Source organism: Channa argus, chromosome 1 (genome assembly GCF_033026475.1).
Source record: "Channa argus isolate prfri chromosome 1, Channa argus male v1.0, whole genome shotgun sequence".
NCBI lineage: Eukaryota > Metazoa > Chordata > Actinopteri > Anabantiformes > Channidae > Channa > Channa argus.
Window position 1 is genome coordinate 38,759,257 of NC_090197.1, and position 19,236 is coordinate 38,778,492.

General features: G+C 40.0%; 1 protein-coding gene across 1 annotated transcript in view; it reads left to right on the forward strand.

The window, feature by feature from the left end:
- lrmda (leucine rich melanocyte differentiation associated) overlaps nt 1-19,236 on the forward strand; it is a 204,366-nt gene that overhangs the window by 126,762 nt on the left and 58,368 nt on the right. The window contains exons 3-4 of the mRNA XM_067519423.1: nt 14,823-14,949; nt 16,345-16,484. Of these exons, the coding sequence (XP_067375524.1) occupies nt 14,823-14,949; nt 16,345-16,484 (267 nt within the window). The remainder of the gene's footprint in view (nt 1-14,822; nt 14,950-16,344; nt 16,485-19,236) is intronic.

Sequence of the window (19,236 nt, forward strand, 5' to 3'; positions counted from 1 at the left end):
ACATGTTTACAGCTGACATGTGTTTTCAACAGAGAAAGTAATGCATACTTCCACAAAGAGATTTAGCACAGGGTTTATTGTTGCTTTCTTCAGTTATGTTTGCAGTTATAAGATACAGCTGTTCTAATTTCCGTGGTATGTAGCCTAACAATTAGCTAACACATTCTTGAAAGGAAATCTAAATGTATTGACACTGGAGAAGCAGCAATTCTTCTTAGGTCTGCACTCCTCCACTGCTTTGCCAATCATACCATCCTAAATTGTTCTAAAACATCAGTGATACTTTTTCATTATTGCATGCTAAAGATGAATACTTTTCTAAATGGACCAAATCAGCAGTTTACTACTATTGCATGCATTCTTTATGTCTGCCATATTGTGTAATTCTACAACACCTAAAAACTTTACTTATTACCGAAGATCATATAGAATGTTTCCGTTAGAAAGTTGTTGATCTTTTTTCCAGTGGTTGAAACAGAAGGACCCATGCTGATGATAATGAAGGCTATTTCTACAAATAATAGTAATTACATGTCACTGCTTTAAAATGTGACAAAGCAGACAATGTTGCTTTTATTGAATTCATTATGTTGACAGCCCCTTCATCCTTCTATTTATTTCCTGCTCATTATGGCCTGAGTGAACGTGTGTAAACTGACAACTATACTTATTGTGGTTGTTCTCATTAGTAGCTTTAGAAATACTGAGAGGCATGTTTTTGTGTTAATGCTTGGCCATGTACATCCTGACCTCAGTAAGGGGTATGTACCTTCAGAGGGAAGTCTTGCACTGTTGTTAAAGTGGTTTCACCACACAGAGATCAAAAGTCTCCCCTCACATACTGTGTCATTTCTAGCCGGGAAGTATTAATCTCATACAGAGCTTCAGACACCTCTTATCTGGCTGGCAGGTTGACATGTAAGGGGATATTTCGTCGATTCTGGCAATGAATGCAGCACACAGGCTATCACTTGGCCCACGCTGCATATGGAAGAGGAGAAATCACACCTTTCTTTCTGTGACTTCCATTTTCATTTGTGCTCCCTCCAGTCACTCTTTTCTGTCTCTCCTTTTTTCTCTCTCCTGGAAATTATCACCAGCCATGTCAGGAGCCCTGTCGGATGGAGGGGGAGAAATGTGTCACACTGCCTCTTAAGTTTCTGATTGTCTAAATGACACAGAATCTCATCATACAGCTGTCTCCCTTTCTGACAATTACCCATAATTCCCTCTGTCATTCACTGTCTCAAGGTTAGTATTTTCTAGCTTGAACAGAGGACATTTACATTTGGAGGCTAGAATAAAAAAGGGAGGGGGGGGCAGCGAAACACAGTTTTGTTTGTGTGTTTGAAAGGTTTATGTTTGAAGTGGATAATTTAAATGTTGATTTCGATTGGCTTTGTTTGGCGGTTTAGTATGCTTGAGTTTCTAAAAATTAAAATCCTAAACAGAATAGCATCTGGTAGTACAGTGCAACTTCAAATACATATTGTAAATCACCTCTTTCCATTATCCTAATGACTTTAATGACCAAGCACCTTGTTTCAGCTGATGCCATTGTGTCCCTTATGATAAAGTGTGCTCTGTGAAAATAGTCCATTATCATGCCACGTTTTACTCCATCATCTCTGATATTCTTATATGGTTTCTGGGTTAAACAATACATCTTCCCATGCTTTTTACCCCATCCCTTGAGTAAAGTGTTCTTCAAAGGTATATATTTCATTGCAAGCTGACAGCCTCGACACCGTAATTGACCTGAGAGCTTCCATCTTACTCTTTTTGAAATTCTCCGTTGTAATGTGTGTCAACTAGATAAAATGATTCCCGTCTCCACCTTTCTGTGGATTTCCATTTGCAAAGATGACTGACTGACTGACTGACTGGCATGGGCTCTATTATCATTCTGTTTGAATGTCTATGATTGGAGAGGGGGGGGAGATGCGAATGGCTCCATTGTTTGAAACAGGTGCTCACACTTAGGTCCTGTACATTAGTCGAGCATGTGGAGCATTTATATGGTTTGATACTTTGTGATAATGTTGGGATTTGATATTCTTTGTGAATTATTCTTGGCTCTGTCTGACAGACTGCCTAGTCTGTCTGTCATTGTGTCATGGTTTCATGGAGGGAAAATTCATTTAAGGCTTTCATTAAAATTTGCTAATGACGTCTGTAATGTTCATATTATTAATTTGGAAATTATGAGGAGTGGGAATTTAATGTGTATTTTAACCTTTGAATATGTTTTCAGCTCTCTATTGTCAATTCTGTATTAAGACAAAACCTTTTTAAGGTTTTCTCGGAAATCTCTGAGCTAAATCGAAGAATGTGCATTGTATTGCCAAATATGCAATATTGCAAATACACTATTTAACAAGCGTTTAAATGATCATTTAATTTATTGTTTTCACATTCAATCTCATATCAAATGCTCATTTTCCTCATGGTTTTTATTACTGCACTGTGTTGGTGATATTTTTCATGTCACTTGAATCACTTCACACTAAATTAAAAGACCCTAATCTTTTTTTTTTCCCAGTACAAAGAAAAGCACCTTTTCCTTCATTTATTTTTGCTTCATTTTCACATGTGGCTATAAAAAGACATGCTCTGTTTTGTATGCCATGTCATATTATTAAGTTTCACGCTTGCTCCGTGAACCCGAGACATATTTTCTGCTTTCCCCCTGGCTAATTGGGAGATTGTTAGGACTGTCTCTCTCCAGAGCTCGATGCCCTCGAATGTGTCAATGTGCTGCTATGCTGCTGTTGCTAGACTACAAGTCGTCTTGTCAGTTTTGGGCATGTTTTTCAGACCAGTTTGTTCTTAGATTAATTAACACTGTATTGACAAACTGTGATAAGATTGCGTGATCTTTTCTCACCTTTGGAGACACTCATTTTCTTCCTCAATCAAAGTAATGATCAAAAAAGGCTCCTTTTTTAAGAGTGCACAATTATAAAGTAAGAGGTAACACATAAAATGGTATCTCTTTTCTTCAAAAGGGTCTTTGAGGAACGTTTTATTTGAGCAGTGTAATGTGTCTCGAGCAAATGTGACCCGTGTGTTTATTTTACCTTTGTCCATGCTTACAAAGTAGAGCGAGGCTTTATGTGCCCAGTAAAAAGGCTTCAGGGGAAGCGGCACTTTTTTGGGTAAAGCTGGGAGGCTAAAACAAGCTTTAAAGAGGGACCAGGCCCACTCAGGTTCACTGGTAAGCCTGTTGGACATTCGGCTTTGTTCCTCTTATAGGCACCTTATCACTGGCCTGATGCGGTTGTCCCCTTGCATGTTCCTCTTGTACCTCAGCTGGGCCGATTCGGTGGCCTAAGTGCTCAAATTGAGCCATTTTGTCTCACTTTGAAACTAACTAGGACCCATTATGCGTGTGTTTTTCTCCTTTTATTCATACCCCTCCTCCTTGTCTCCCTTCCACATTGGCCTTGGTCTATGTAGTTTGTCAGTCCCCCTGCCTTTCTCTGCTCTTAAGTTTGAAGCGCTAGCCTTGTGAGGGGTCAGTGTTTCCACTCCAGCAGTGTCAACTTCAATCTGTGGCGATTTGGTGTGAAATGTGTGCCATGGTGTGGGGGCTTGCAGGTCAAAGCCCCAGTAATTGATGTTGCTTATTCATCTGCTTTTCCTTGTCTTCTCCCACTGAAGCACAGCAGCCATTTTTGTTTGTCCAAATAGTTTAAAGATTTACTGTAGGCCTTAGGGCCCTGAGAAGCATCCCCCTGCTGCACTTTGTCTGTGTTCCTACCTAGCAGGGGGTTCAGCACTGGGGACACACAATGGTATCTGCACAAAAGAAGCTTTTCCCAACACAAGGCCAGGAGGACATCTCATAGCATGATGCTTAGCACTGGAGGACACACAATGGTGGTGGGACAAAGGAGGCTTCTTTTAAGATAGAGCTTGGAGGACATCTAGCATGACAAGCAGGGCAGCTCTTGCTGTAATTAGCCATGGAGCCACCCTGACCAATGGCCTTATGAGATCAGAGGACCATCAGTAAACATTATTAAAAAAAACAGAAAGGGAGCGAAATTTGGCCCCCTAATGCAGACCCCTTATAACAAAAGTGATGCGCTTTGAGTAGAATATATGGCTCCACATAGGTAAGAACTTTGTTTCCGTTATCACTTAACAGTATTCCACACCTGCCAGCTGAGGCGCAGGATGAAATTCTGCATCTGTTTAAACACCAAAGATGAACGTAATGATGGAGACATGTTTAATCTGGCCCACTAGTATGTCAGGTGGCTGCATGGGTGGTATGTCCTTCAGGGCCTTTGAAGAGGGCTGATTTAGAGAAGAGATTTGGATCATTACACAATAAAGAACACTTCATAAGTACTAAAGGGAGTTGGAGAAATGACGGTTAATGATGTTGACAGCAATTCACCTCTGCTGAATTACAGAAAGATTTGAATCAACTTGCCTTCTTTAATGAGCCTCACTCTGTAAAGGTAATGGGCCAGCGGTAAGACACTGAGAGAGGAGTGGAGGGTAGACAGTTTGGAGTGAAAGTGAGTGTGAGTAGAAGGGATTTATTCTTTTTTTTTCTCAAAAATTCTCCACTACTGCCTGGGGTTTACAATGGGCAGATGTGCAGACCATCACATACCTCTTTTTAAGCTCCCATATCAGAATACTACAGATGTAGAAATGCCTTATTTAATAAGGAAATAATGCTAGTGCAACAAGGTGATTCTTCATTATTAAAGATGTTTTCCAAGCTGTTTGCATATAATTCACTAGATCTTAGTGTCACTTTATTAGGTACTGCTTGTTAACTCAAATCAACTCAACCAATCACATGATATCAACTCAGCGACTTACACATGGTCAGTACAATCTGCTGAAGTTCAAACTAAGCATCAGAATAGGTAAAGGGGTGATTTAAGTGACCTTGAAGTGGCATAGATGTTGGTACCGAATGGGCTGGTCTGAGTATTTCAGAAACTGTTGACCTAATAGGATGTTCATGCACAACCATCTCAGAGTTTAAGGAGAATGGTCTGAAAAAGAGAACATATGATGTGGGCAGCAGTTCTCTGGGTGAAAATGTCTGGTTGATGCCAAAGGTCAGAGGAGAATGGCCAGATTGGTTTGAGCTGTTAGAAAGTTAACAGTAACTCAATGAAACACTGGTTACATCCAAAGTAACAGATCAAATTGGCTACAGCAGCAAAGAAACACACCAGGGTGACACTCCTGTCAGCTAAGAACAGGAAAAATATGGCTACAGTTTACAAGGGCTTAACTAAATTGGAAAAGAGAAGATTGAAAAAACATTCCCTGGTATGATGAGACTTGATTTGCCACAGGTGGTAGGGTCAGAATTTGGTGTAAATACCATGAAAGAATTCATCCATTCTCCCTTGTAATCAAGTATTTAGCCTGCTGATGGAGGTGTAATGGTATGGGGGCTATTTTCTTGTTACACTTTAGGCCCCTTAATACTAATTAACCATAGTTTAAATGCCAGAGCCTACCTGAGTATTGCATGCTGACCATGTCCATTCCTTCATGAACACAATGTACCCATCTTCTGATGGCTTCTTCCAGCATGATAACGCACCATGTCACATAGCTAAAATAATCTAAAATCAGTTTCTTGAACATGACAATGTGCTCACTTTATTCAAACGGCCTCCACAGTCAAAGATGGAGATGTGGTGTAATGGGAGATCTGCATCATAGCTCTGGAGCCAACAAATGTACAGGAACTGCATGATGCTAATATGTCTATATGGACCTTAAGGAATGTTTCCAGCACATTTTTAAGGATCTGATGGCAAAACGGGGGTCCAACCCAGTACTAGCAAGGTGTAACTAATAAAGTATATCAACACCATAGTATACCACTATTTGGTAAATAGCACAGTAGTAGTATGTATATCTATATAGATAATTACAATAAAATTTAATTTAAATATGTTATTTATATAATTATATATAAATGAATGCAATTTGATACTATGAGCTTTGTCATTATGTTGTAATGTGTGTTATCCCAGTATGTTCTATCTTTTACAGTGATTTTCATAGCCAGTCCATCTTGTGCAGTTTACTATCTCTACTCTAAAGCATTTTACACACTTCTGGAGCAAGGACACTGATTCCAGCCTACAGCTCATTTGCTATTTCTAATCAGGCATGTTTATGTGCAGGTTTGTGACAAAAAGCTCAACTGACAGTGCCACAGCTCAACCCCCCCCCAACACACACACACACACACACACACACACACACACACACACACACACACACACACACACACACACACACACATCTGACTGTCATCCCATCAAAGTAACATATCTGTCTGTATCTTTGAGTATTTCACACTGAATGATAAATATGTACATCCAAACTGGGATTCAGTGCCAATTATGCATTGACAGAGATGCCACAGAGAATGTAACATTTAAATTAAAATGATGGCATTCAATTTCAAACTGCCTTGTGCGGTGACATGTTCTATTATCTCCTTCTGTGGTGTAAGACAAGTCAAAAACAGCAATGATGAAAAAGGGATCTATCTCAAAGGTCAAATAAATAACTTTCTGCTTTCTCTGCCTTCTCTTGTTGGCACACCTACATGTCACTCATTAAGACTATTAATAGGCTTGTTAGAGTCAAAACAAACTCATGGATTTTATTGTCACACGGGAAAAACTCAACATATGCATTACGTTATCAGCTTTCAAAGGACGTGGAACCCTTCCAGGTTCGAAGAAACAGTGTTGTAAGCTGCAATGAAAACCTACATGATAGGTCAGAGTGGGTACAGAGTTCCTACAGTTAAATTGATCTCTGATGATTTTACACTAACAATATAATTGTATTATGTTGTACATGCTAGTGGAACAAGGGTTATGTCTTATGGAAAACATACAAGGCTTGATACTTTAATTGGCAGGACTACTTGTCTAATTATCACTTTTCTGCTTGCTCTCCATGCTGAGATTATGTAATTATCTTTTTGAAACATTGTGGAACGATATAGACTTTTTTTGTGTGTGTTATTTCTGAGACGCCTCTCTACCTGACACTCAGCAAGCCTCTTAATAATATGCTAGAAAGGCAGCTAATTATATTATAATAATGGCTCGATGAAAGCAATATGGCAGGCTGCTGAATGAATGATAGCACTGTTAGACTGCTCGAGTTGTATCTAGTTGTTGTATCTCACATTATTGGAATCACACTAAACAGGAAGTTCTTTAATTACTAATGTGTTTATTCACTATGCCACAAAAATTTGAAGTCTTTGCATTTGTTATCATTATGCAGATCAAGGCCAATACTAAATAATATATTTCTCTGCAATGATATTTTCAGCAAATTGAATCCCTTATCAAGTTAATTACTCCATGTTTACAAGCCCCCCCAAAGCTTGCATTTCCCAATTAAAGACTACACCTGTTCTAATTGCGGGATTTGTTTTTGTTACATGTGTCATTACATGTACTCCTGCAGAGCAAGGTTTGTCAGGGGTGGAAGAACCACAGTTAGACCCCTTACTGGGCTTCCATCCTGCTTCTATAAACCTTCTAGGCCGACTGGTGTCATCTAGTTATGGGATCTGTTGCAGAAAAGAGACAGGAACACAGCTGACAAACACATCCGCAGGACCTGGGGAGGGGGTAGATGGGTAATCTGACGGAGGGCGCACCCGAGCACCAGCAGCGGCAGCATCAACAGCTGCCTTAGACCGCTTTTGAAACTTTTTAATTAGCACTAATTACCTTTGCAGGAAAATGTTGAGGCTTGAAAGGATTTGTGTCAGCAAGTGGGAGATCAAAGATTGTGGTGCTGTGCATTTTAATCTGAACACTGAGGGGTAATAGGGAGCTGTTTGTGTGTTAGAGAGAGGGTGAGTGGAGGGAAGGAAACATCCAGGTTGTGCTTGAGTACTCTACTTCTAGTAATGCTCTCTACCAGTCACGCCACAGGTACTGTCACATTATAAAACTTTCCACTAATATAAAGAAATTAGCTTTTATCATGGACTCGAATCATAGTTTTACCATACTGTTCATTGTCTCTATCATTTGTGTCCATGCATTCCTCAGTCAGTATATGCACATACATGTGATTTTGTGCGCACTTTCTCATCAGACTGACAAGCATTTCATAGAAGTGTTTTTTAATGCATGCCTGGACATCACTGTGGCAGGGTCATCCATCAGACTTCAAGACAACATCGATCATTTGCCATGAAGAGAGAGCCAGGTAGTGATTATTTGCTATTAGGTGGATGCTGAGGCATACAAATGGCTGGCAGTTGACAGTTGAACTCACTCAAACGTAATGTGGGATGGCTCCCTCTCTCAGGGAAATGTTGACAAGCACCGAGCCTGAACACTGTAATGACAGAGCGAACAGGCAGACAGGGCATTGAAGGATTCTTCATTGCAGATTGGAGCATCTAGGCATATTATTATTATTTTTATTTTTTTAAATATACATTTTCTTGCAAGAATCTATGACCTAATTTTCACTTACCTATGCTATATAAATACCCTATATATCTGTGCATTCTTAATTTATAAAAAAAAGATTATTTAATGTAAAACATACAGTGTATTATTATGTTTTCATCCATCCCAGCACTGTAATTTTACAGTATTTTTTTTTTGTATTATGTGCACTTAAAGATATGAGCCTGTGTAGCATGCAAGGAACATTGTGTGTTTGTGCCGCACTGATGTCCTCACCGACTGCGATGCCATCAGTGAATTGATTTTCCAAGTCCTGTTCACTGAGAGAGAGGAGGGTGTTTGTCATGTGGATAGACAACTAATCTTTCAATACAAACATTCACAAGACACATGGTCGTACTGTGAGCACAGTACAGACACTATGAGGAGGGAAGTGTTGTATGGGCTCTAAAGGAGCTCAGCCTCACCAGAATAGTACTTGCTTCCCTTGCCTGATGACGTATTTCACAGTGTACAATTTAGTGTTGTCTATGGTAAGCAGCTCTCATTCGGTTTGGCCATGTAACAAACCTCACTTACTGAAACTGTAAAAGAGATGTCCACCTTTCACCATTAATCTCTCCATTTCTTCCTTCACTGGGAAAGAGGCAGCTCTTTTCTAACTCACAGTTGGGTCATTGTTGGAGCTTAGACTTCATTCCAGGCCAAACTGGGGTCAAGCAAGGCTTATGAGGTTGGACCTGACAGGAATGTCTGTCAGGTTCTTACCCCTTTGCCAGGGTTGATCCAGGATCATTAATCAGGCAGGGACTAGAGGTGTGATGGGAAGCGTGAGGCCAGGTGATGCTGACCTCAGTACAGTGGCTTTGATTTTGTCTGGCCTTGGCTTTTTGTGTGTGTGTGTGTGTGTGTGTGTGTGTGTGTGTGTGTGTGTGTGTGTGTGTGTGTAGGGACGGTGGGGGTGGTGCGAAATGAATTGACAGGATCAGTCCCTGTCTGATTCAGTGCTCTCAGCCCCTCTGCCAGCGCTAATGACATTTAGAGAGAATATTAACCTCACACACTCAGCAGGAATATCCACAGGGATAGTCTATAACTCAGACACTGCAGGATCCACAGTGATGTTATCATTCAAACATACACACACACACACACACACACACACACACACACACACACACAGAAGCTAGCTTTAAGCATTCAACAGACACACCATGGTGTACGTGTTTTTAACAATTTAATCTGCACTTCTCACATAATAACCTCATAGAGTATGAGGTAATGAGCAGTGATATTTAACTTCTTCATCAACAAAGAACTTTGCTAATTATGTTTCACAGATTTCTTCTTGCTTGAATTTGTTTATGTTCTCTAAAGAGATTTTTGTTTTGCATGATGTAACCCTGTGTAAAGTTCAATCTGACATGCCACCTCCAATTGACAGCTTTGTAGCTGGTGATGTTTTTACACATAGGCTATCAGGAGCAAGCATAGCGCAATATTCAAAGCAGATTAAGAGTGAACCCACATAAAGAAGAGATTTGCTGGCGGCTCCAAACGTACTCTGCATCGCCATTAATAGTAATTTGCAGCTGCCTGAGAGGAGACGTGTAATCCCCTTCCCATGTGTGAATTGACATGCATTCAGGGAGGGCTGTATGTGTTGTTGATGTGTGATCTTTAAATGACTGTCACCTGAAGCCTGGCAATACAGAGAGGAGTGCCACACCGAGCAGTGACTGTCTACATGTAAGGGGTGAGAAAGGGAGAGCTGTGGGGGAAATGGGGAAAGATAATGACGGTCTAATTCACCATTGCCATCAGAAATGCATGTAGAGAGTTGTGTATAGGCCATAAACTGTAGCTGGAGGGCAGAGTGTTGGAACAGTCCTGATGAGCACTATGTGGAGGTGGATGTTTGGATGGAGGGATAGATGGATGGATATATGGATAGAGGGAAGTTTGTGGCCTGAGGGGGTTGCAGGGCATTAATTTGCTTTACAGATAATGTCATTTTCACCATGAGTTAATCCCGATAGTGTTTTTGTTGCCATATTTTGGTGTTTTTTGATGTTTATTTGTGGTTATGTGTTGTATGTTGTTGGTTATAGCTGTGTTGAACTATTGGAAAATTGGTGTATTAAAGGAAGACTTCACCAATTTCCAACTTGCTTTCTATGGCTTTACTTAAGGGTGTAAATGTACATGCTTGCTTTCAAACTTCCCTCTAGCTTCACTATATTAAAATATTGCTCTGCAACTAGCTGAAAAGTTCCTCCAGAGGCGTTTCTGATTATGTCATCTGAAGGAGCTCTGGAAAAGTAGGTTGGCCAGGATTACAAACGCCATAGTAAGTGTGACGAGATGACATAATCTAAACTAAAGGTTTTTCAGCTAGAATAAAAGAGATATTTTAATATAGGGACGTCAGAGGGAAGAATAATGCTATTCATTTACATGTACTACTCAGAGTAGAACCAAAAGAAGCTAATGTACTACACCTGTTGACCACCAGTTTATTTTACTAAAAGTATGTTTATATATATATATATATATATATAATATACATGCAGCAATTCAGACCTAATTTGTAAAATACATTAATTTGATTTAAGATAACTGGGAGATTGATTGTTTTAGGACAACAATCTTTGGGATATTTAGACACATAGTGACCACAACCATCAGAATATTTTGACTGTTTTAGGCTCAAACTTTTCTCCGTCTCTAGCCAGCCCCTCTCCATTCACCTTTCTTATTAAGTTTATTAAAGCCACTCCACATAGTAGGCTTCCCAGTTCCCCAGCCCTTGCCCATCATTACAGTACGTTATCCTGACAGGCAATCTGATGTGTGGTCTGAATAGTCCATTATGCACATATGAAGGCCATCATACCCCCAGTATTGGTCAATTCATCAAACATTTATCTGTTGCCCTCTGAACAGGAAGTCAGTATGCCTGTCACTGTACAGCTCTGGCCCTCCATTTAGAATAACATTGCCTTTCTGCACCAGTGCGACCTTTGAGAGGAAATCAGCCCTGTAACTGTGGACTGCAGCTGCAAGAGCTCTCCAGCTTTTGTTTGTGTGTGTTTTTAATAAATGTCAGACCCAGAAACTTTTTCACTATTGTAGCGGGGGTAGCTGCAGGGATGTTGCCTCTGACCTCTCTGACTATTATAGTTCTATAATGTACGGTTTAGACAAACTCCACATTTGACCTATCATCTTGAGTGTTTCTAAATATTGGCAACTATGATTCATTTAAGCAGCTGTTTAAAAGCAACAGACAAAGGAAGGAGGCTGTGTAATGTGTGAAAAGACCAAGACTGCCATTTTCCATTTTTCATGTGTTGCCTGAGGATATTTGACATGACACTTGTACGTTGCATTGGCAGGAGTGACTGACATTTCAGCCAATAATGGTCGAGAGTTTTCTTCCCTCTGTTGTCAGCAGCTGTTTATCAATCATTATGTCTGCGTTAGTATTAGTGTATTGATCTGGCAGGGCTGTTCTCTGAGTCAGTGTCTCCCCTCCAGTGTCCTTGGCTGGCTTCCCCACATCCACCACTGATTCCTGTGTGCAGTTTGTACTTGAGTTAAATATTAGTACGTGTGCTTTGTGTGTTTAGTAGACAGGATCTTAGCTGATAATAGAGGTTTCAATCTTAAATATCCAAATATATACTGTATTTAAGCACATGCACTGATGCATACAGGGTTGAATGATAGGAGAGCTTACAAAAGCTAGATGCTAGTCAAAGCTTAAAGAGGGACAATGTGAAGTATTACCTATGGCAATGAGGCTGATCATAATTATCTTAACAAGGAGAAGAATTATTGCCTCACCTCATTAAAGCTGCTGTGTCTCCCTGTCTCTTGCTAGTTGGAGGTTTAACAAAATGCCATTTGATCACGTCCAATTATACATCTAATTTTTAAAAGCATATTTCTTATAAGGGAAATGATATTTTTCCATATATTTAGCTGTAAAATAGATTTCTCCTATTAGATTATATACACATGAACATAAACATATATAACATATATTTACAGTAAAAGTTAAGTGTGTTGCCTGTTTCCTATGCCTGTGTTTGCTGTTTACCAAATCTCTATAGCTCTGGGATTTAAGTCAATTATGCTCATTAGTTTTATTAAAAGCTCTCGTTTTTTTTTTTTTTTTCTTTTTTAAAGTGAAGTACTTTTACTGCATTGCTTAAACTTTGTTAGTTTTCCAAGCTGCACGTTTAAAACAAGAAAGCTTATAAAAAGTAATGAAACCAGCTATGGAAATCTGTAGAGGGAGCACATAAAGCTGGAGAGTATTAGAAGTTCAATCCCTGCACTGTAGTTAATGCTGGATGGGACTCAGTGGCTCTCCCCTGGCTGTGAATTTAACTGATTAAATCAGCCAGTGCACGCAGCAGTGGTGACATGAAAACAACAATTAATAAGGCTCCCTCCTGTGCCATGCGGCTCCCTTTAACCGAGCAGCTAATAACATAACCCACAGGACTGCATCCCATCATACACACACACACACACACACACACATGCACTTACAGGTGGCAATAGTTAGTTAGCAAATCTCTGTTTACAGCAAATTAAATAATGTTTATTATATATGGTACTGGATTGCTTACTACAGAAACAAAGATTTTACTTGCAGATTAAGTTTTTTTTTTTTTACTACCAAGTCACAGTAAATCAACGCATAGACAAATAATTATTTTGTTAGTTTATCATTTTATCAGCTATGTGTGGTTAGGTATAGTTAATAGGCTTTCTTGCTTTTAAAAATGAGAACACCAGGAGGAAAAACAAGCTAACTCCACAGGATTTCATAAAACTGGCACATCTCTCCATTCATTCATCTTGCCAGTGCATTAATCAGACCTGATAAGAGGTTGTCAGGTAGTGGCTTTGCCAGCACACTGGCTAGCAGCTGTCAGATGTTGTTGTGGGTGTCAAGTGTGTGTGTTGATGTCTTTTGAAATGAGGCAGCTCTGACCATCTCACTTGCAAGTCAACAATGAATTGCTGATTTTGGCATTTTGCAACAGAGGGGATATTTGCAACATTTTACTTTGTAGTTTAAAGTTGCTGCCAGTATCTGTGTGAGTTTTTGGATCAAGGCCTACGTCTAGGTGGCTCAAGATTATCAAAAGAGCCTACTATGAGCCAATAACTCATGTAGCTGTATGTTACACATTGACTTCATTGGATTCTGCTCCAGGTGTTATGCAGGTGTTATAGTTACATTGCTTTTAGTTGGTGTATTATGGCAGCCCCTGACAGCGAGGGGCAGTAGGTTACACTGAAACTATTTATACCTCAATGTAAATGGAAGTTATCATGTTAAAATATGACACTGTTGACTGGAATTTATATTTACATATCCTCATTGGAAGGTTATCTGTGAATCCTGTAAAAATAGAGATTTAAGATCCTTATAATGTAGATAATCATAGTTAAAATAGTCAGATATATTAATTAATTTAAAATATTGTCAGATTACCTTATGTGCGACAGGTACACAGCTTGCGTCAAGTTCTGGCAGATTTAAATGTCAATGAAGTCGCCCAGGACACTTTAACATGGCATCCTGACAGTGTGAAGGATTAGACAACACACACATTGCTTTTGTGCACCTTGTATGACTTGAACTTTGCAGGGCCCTAACATTACTCCTAACACCACCTTCCATCATTTTTATGCCTGTGCGAATGTGTATGTGCATAAGAGACAAACTGGGAAAGCGTTGAAATGACCCTTCACCTCTCTTTGCAATGTGTCATAAAAAGGAGCAGAAAGGCAGAATTCCTCCTCTAAAAAAATAAAAAAAAAGTTCTTTGATGTTAAAATTCCAATACTAACCCCTATCACAGCACAGTTGCCAAAAAAAAAAAAAGTTTTTTTCTTCCATTCCATCTGTGATTGTGAGTGTATTCCGGTTCCTCTGTGAAAATGATGGATGACAAGTTAAATTTGTGTCTGGGGAGTGAAGGTGAACTGTGACAGAGTGATTTGTCTTGGGAATGGAGGGTTAGGGTCAGGCGAAACTGGGCGCCTCAAGGCACAAGACATTGACAAATTCATCCTGCCTGCCGCATTTCTGAAGCCTTTTGTTTTGAATCCTGGCTACTCACAAGTGACCCCCATCCCTCATCCTGCCAGCCGCTGAAGGATGCCTCACCATGCCAGGGGAGCTCAGCACCACTAATTCTTGTCATTCACTTCTCTGACAGGCCCAGACCCATATTCTCCCGGTGTATGAAAGAGGGAGGCTGAAATATTTATTTCTGCACAATAATGGCTGACCAGATTTAGAGCCATAACAGTTTTCCTGTTGCTTTATCGTTGCAGGTCACTGGCAGGCCTCAAAATGTTCACTGAGCTGGAAGAGCTGGTCGTCGACAACAATCTGCTGGGAAATGACCTACAGTTGCCCAGGTTACCCAACCTGCACACCCTCACACTCAATAAGAACCAAATATCCTTTCAAACAAATCGCTTAATCGTTCTCTCATTTTGGTTTGCACTCAATTCTGCAAACATAGATTACAGACATCAGAGTTGGCCGTTTACTTACTTTACTGTCTTGTGTCACTAAAACCTGCCTTTGTCATAAAAGGCTACTTTTTATGTCATGGCCTTGCAGAGGGCACTGTGAGGTGCAAAGGAGAGTAGAAGAGCTCAACTGTCTCAGAGCACCACACAGGAGCAGTTTTTGAACCACAGGGACCTCTAGTGGAACCCGAGTTTACAGTCAATATTACTAATGTGTTTTCCTTTTCGGAGTATAATTTGTTTTAAGCCTAAATTATTAGAATGACACAAAATCTAGTGTGATCTGTTTGCTCTTTAGCAATATTACTAATTTTAATTTACAGAAATTTGTCAAATCAGGATTTTTCCCATTGCCATCAGATGCGTTATTACTCGACTTCACTGTAATAGAAGCAATCATTTATTTAATTAGCTACACAGAAAATGATAGAATATGCCTGCTTTTCTGCACATTTATTATAAGAGTTCTCTGTTTGACTTGCCACCCAATGTAAACATGTTAAAACCAGAGCTCAGCACAGCCACCCTAAATTCAAAACATAGACACATTGCAGGGCTGTTTATGATCAGTCAGAAATGTGTGAACTTCCCCTCTAAGCTTCAGAACTGGTTTAGCAATGTGTCCTGTTTTTCACTGGTTATGCAGATCCAACTGGATAACGATGCTCTTGCTCTCTCACACATTCACACACACCCACCCACCCACACACACACACACACTTCCAGAGTCAACATTAAAACTGGGGCTCCTTGAAGTGTGCGTCTGGGACTGTGTGCTGAGTTTGGTTATGAAGTGGTCGGCACATGCTAATAGGCCAATTATGTACATCCTGTCGTGGCACAGTGCCATTTTAAATCTCGAGCACTGCATTAGTGCAGTTGTATTTTGACACTTTGGGGCTCAATTTTCCAAGTGAATGTATTAGTGATGAATGTGCCTGCTTAGGGGCTGTTTGTTTTTTCCACGTTTCGCAAAAGTTTTCCACAGCACGGCTCTGGGAAGCACGGACTGTTTGAACCACAGGGCATCCATCATTTTGTCACTGTTCTGCACCCGGCCACCTAGGAAATGAAAGAGATCGAGAGAAGGAGAGAGAGAGCAGCAGCCAAATTGTGTCGCTACTATATGCCAAAGCCTGCACCTTAAATTGCCCCTCTGTCTGCCCAGTCTCACAAAGCCAGTGACTAGCCCCTTTGAGCACCTCGGTAAATTTGACAGTGACATGTTTTAGTGCAGACAGGCCTGGGACGGGCTGTGCGGGTAGTAAATGCTAATGTAATTAACAGCGCTAGGTCCTTGACATCCGCCCTTTGACACCTGACTGATATCGAGGTCTTGCTGGAACACTTGGCTGATGTGACCCCATCACTGCAGTATCTAAGCCTGCTGGGAAATGAGGCCTGCCCCAACCAGCTGGTTGACCCGGATAAGGATGAGGATGACTACCAAAGATACAGGTCAGTTACTAAATGGACTAACTGTGATGATGTAACACAAAAATGTTTAGGTATACAGACTGAGAGATAATGTTCTGTGTGTGTTCAGTCATACTAGTTTGTTACTAACTGTTGAGAATTACAACTTTTTTTTTTTTAGGAGTAATGGGTTTAGATATGTTCTTCTTTTTTTCACAAGCACACTGTGGATTCAAACACATAACCCTAAAAGCTTTGTCAACCGGCCCTTCTACACTCCAGTTTGCAAAATGGATTTCATGTGTGACTAGTCACCACCACAAATGAGTGTTTACTACCCTGCCTTACCAGAGCAGATGATGCATTAAACATCAAGCCAGGCCTCAAGCCATGCAATATGACCACCATTTGTCAGGGTCCTTTACATGAAATGCGATAAAAGGGGAAAAGCATACTCTCTTTTGTCTGTTTTAGCCCTAAGTGCTTGTTTCTGAGTCTGTGTTGCCTATTAATCATTTACCACCCATGCTTTTCTTGAATAATCTTCCTTCTCTCTTTGTCTCCCTTTCTCCCCCCCACTCACCCTCCTCATTTTCTTGTCTTCCCTTCTCCCCCTTTCCCCTCTCCTTGCATGCTTATCTTACTGGTGAGGAAAGCTTTTCTGTTTTGACTGACAACATCTACGGTCCTGTAATGTAATATTCATAATGTGTCACATAGTAAAACATCAATTTGAGCGTGATGCAGATTTCATGTCTGACAAGGTTAGGCTGTATGCAGGTCATGACAGCACTGGCCTTGGGCAATAAATACTCAGCCCAATGCCTCAGGAGCTCTCAGCCTCTCAAGTGAAATATCATGGTGTGTTGCATCGGGGCCCCAATCAGTGCAATGACATAGAACCATAACCTTCATTCACACAACATTGTGCAGCCTGCAAGGAGTTTAAATGTTGTCCTTTTCTTACCTAACCATGCACACACTCAGTGGCCATTTGTGGTACTACAATAACATATGAGTTGAATGTGGAGAAACTTGGAAATGTTGTGACCGTGCATGCAACTCAAGTTATTAGTTTTTTGTTTTTGTTTTTGCCTCAAATGTGTAAAGATTAACACGTCTTTATGTGACGATTTAACCTCTTATCGTGGTAAAGGTTATCAGTTTGTCCAATCTCTTTGAGGCAGATCAAAGGGGATATGCCTGAGGAACCTTAACCACCAGCTGTACTTTGTGTTCACTCAACCTTTTTTCTAAATGCTGTAGATTAAACTGCATAATAATTACACTCAATACCTATAAATATTAATTTATTAAATTTTATATTGTTTATTTTATGTGTTCTTAGACTTGCACTGTGATGTAACTATAATGTCATATGTAGGTTCCTGGAATAAGGCTACATAATTTGCTATTGAGTACAAGGAAAAAGGAAATGGATTTCAGTTGGTATGCCTTTAAGTAATTCCAGTTAGCTATTAAAACGTAAAACACAATAATCCCCTTTCACTCTAAACAGCAGGTCACCTGAATTTTTCTGTTTGCGTAGTTGAAATGTACAGGAAGTATCTAGTCCAAATTATGGGGTGTAAACTTACCAATAAATACATGTATTGATATTTACATTCAGCTGAAATGTTATTATAACTTAAGGAATTATATCAAGGAAACTCCTTTAAAAATATTTTGTGTATAGCATCAGGCCATTGTGTCATGTTCCAGTGTACTTTGTACCAGATTACACAGTTCTTGTAAAAAAAATATTTATTAGTAAGAAAATTTGATTATACATTGTGATTGAGATTTTTTTTTAAAATGTTTTTTATTTTTATTATTTAGATAAGATAGTTCTTAGAGAAGTGTTACTCCCAAAGCAGCAGAGACCATGTATTGTAGATGTCAACACATGCTGTGTGTGTTATTGATAATAAAGTGTATGAGCCTTTCTTTTCCCTAGTCATATTTTTCTTCCCTGCTCCCTACCCTTTTGTGTTCTCAAATCCTCCCTCTGTGGTTGGGTTGAATCATTAATATCCCTACTGGCTGACAGAGGCTTGTCATCTGCTCTGACCCTGTGATGGTAGGTTACCTATGGAGAATAACCTCTCCACATGTTTCCCAAGGGCATCTTCACATTTCATCATGGAAATGCCCTGAACAAACTCATTTTACAAGGATGGTAACACAGGATGGGAATGGGGCCTCTTGGATCTTAGTGCTCTCACTGGAAAGAAGTTCTCCTCCGGGGTTAAGAGCAGGTCATTTTACCCATAATAATGTCTGTATAAGCAGTCATTTGGGGACACGTTATATGTTTGAACTCTTTTCTAATTGTATAGATCTGTTCCATTCTCCTGACTGTTGAATATGGACACTTTCTGTTCTCTGTCAATCTAAACATGATCCTGGCATCTTCCTTATAATCCTTATAAGGTGTTGAAAACTTGACACAACCTTTGCTATCTCCTCTCATTGCCATCACCATCACCAATTTGTCATTGCTCTTTGCGCAGAGGTCTTGTCTGTGCGCAAGTCCCCTGTCCTTTCTCACCCTTTGCTTAGGTGCCACATGCATGTCCTTTTTGGCTACTGGCTCAACCCTGACATACTGGTTCCTCTATCCCTTCCTCCCTGTGAAAGTATCTGCTGTCATCTATGTATTCCCACCATTATCTTTTGACATTTCTCTCCCTCCCAATGAAAGACAGTGTGTCTGAAAGCTTAGAGAGATATCTGTGATGCTGCCAGAATGACAGCTCTGGCAGACGGGTTGTATCTCCTTTCGTGCTATTTA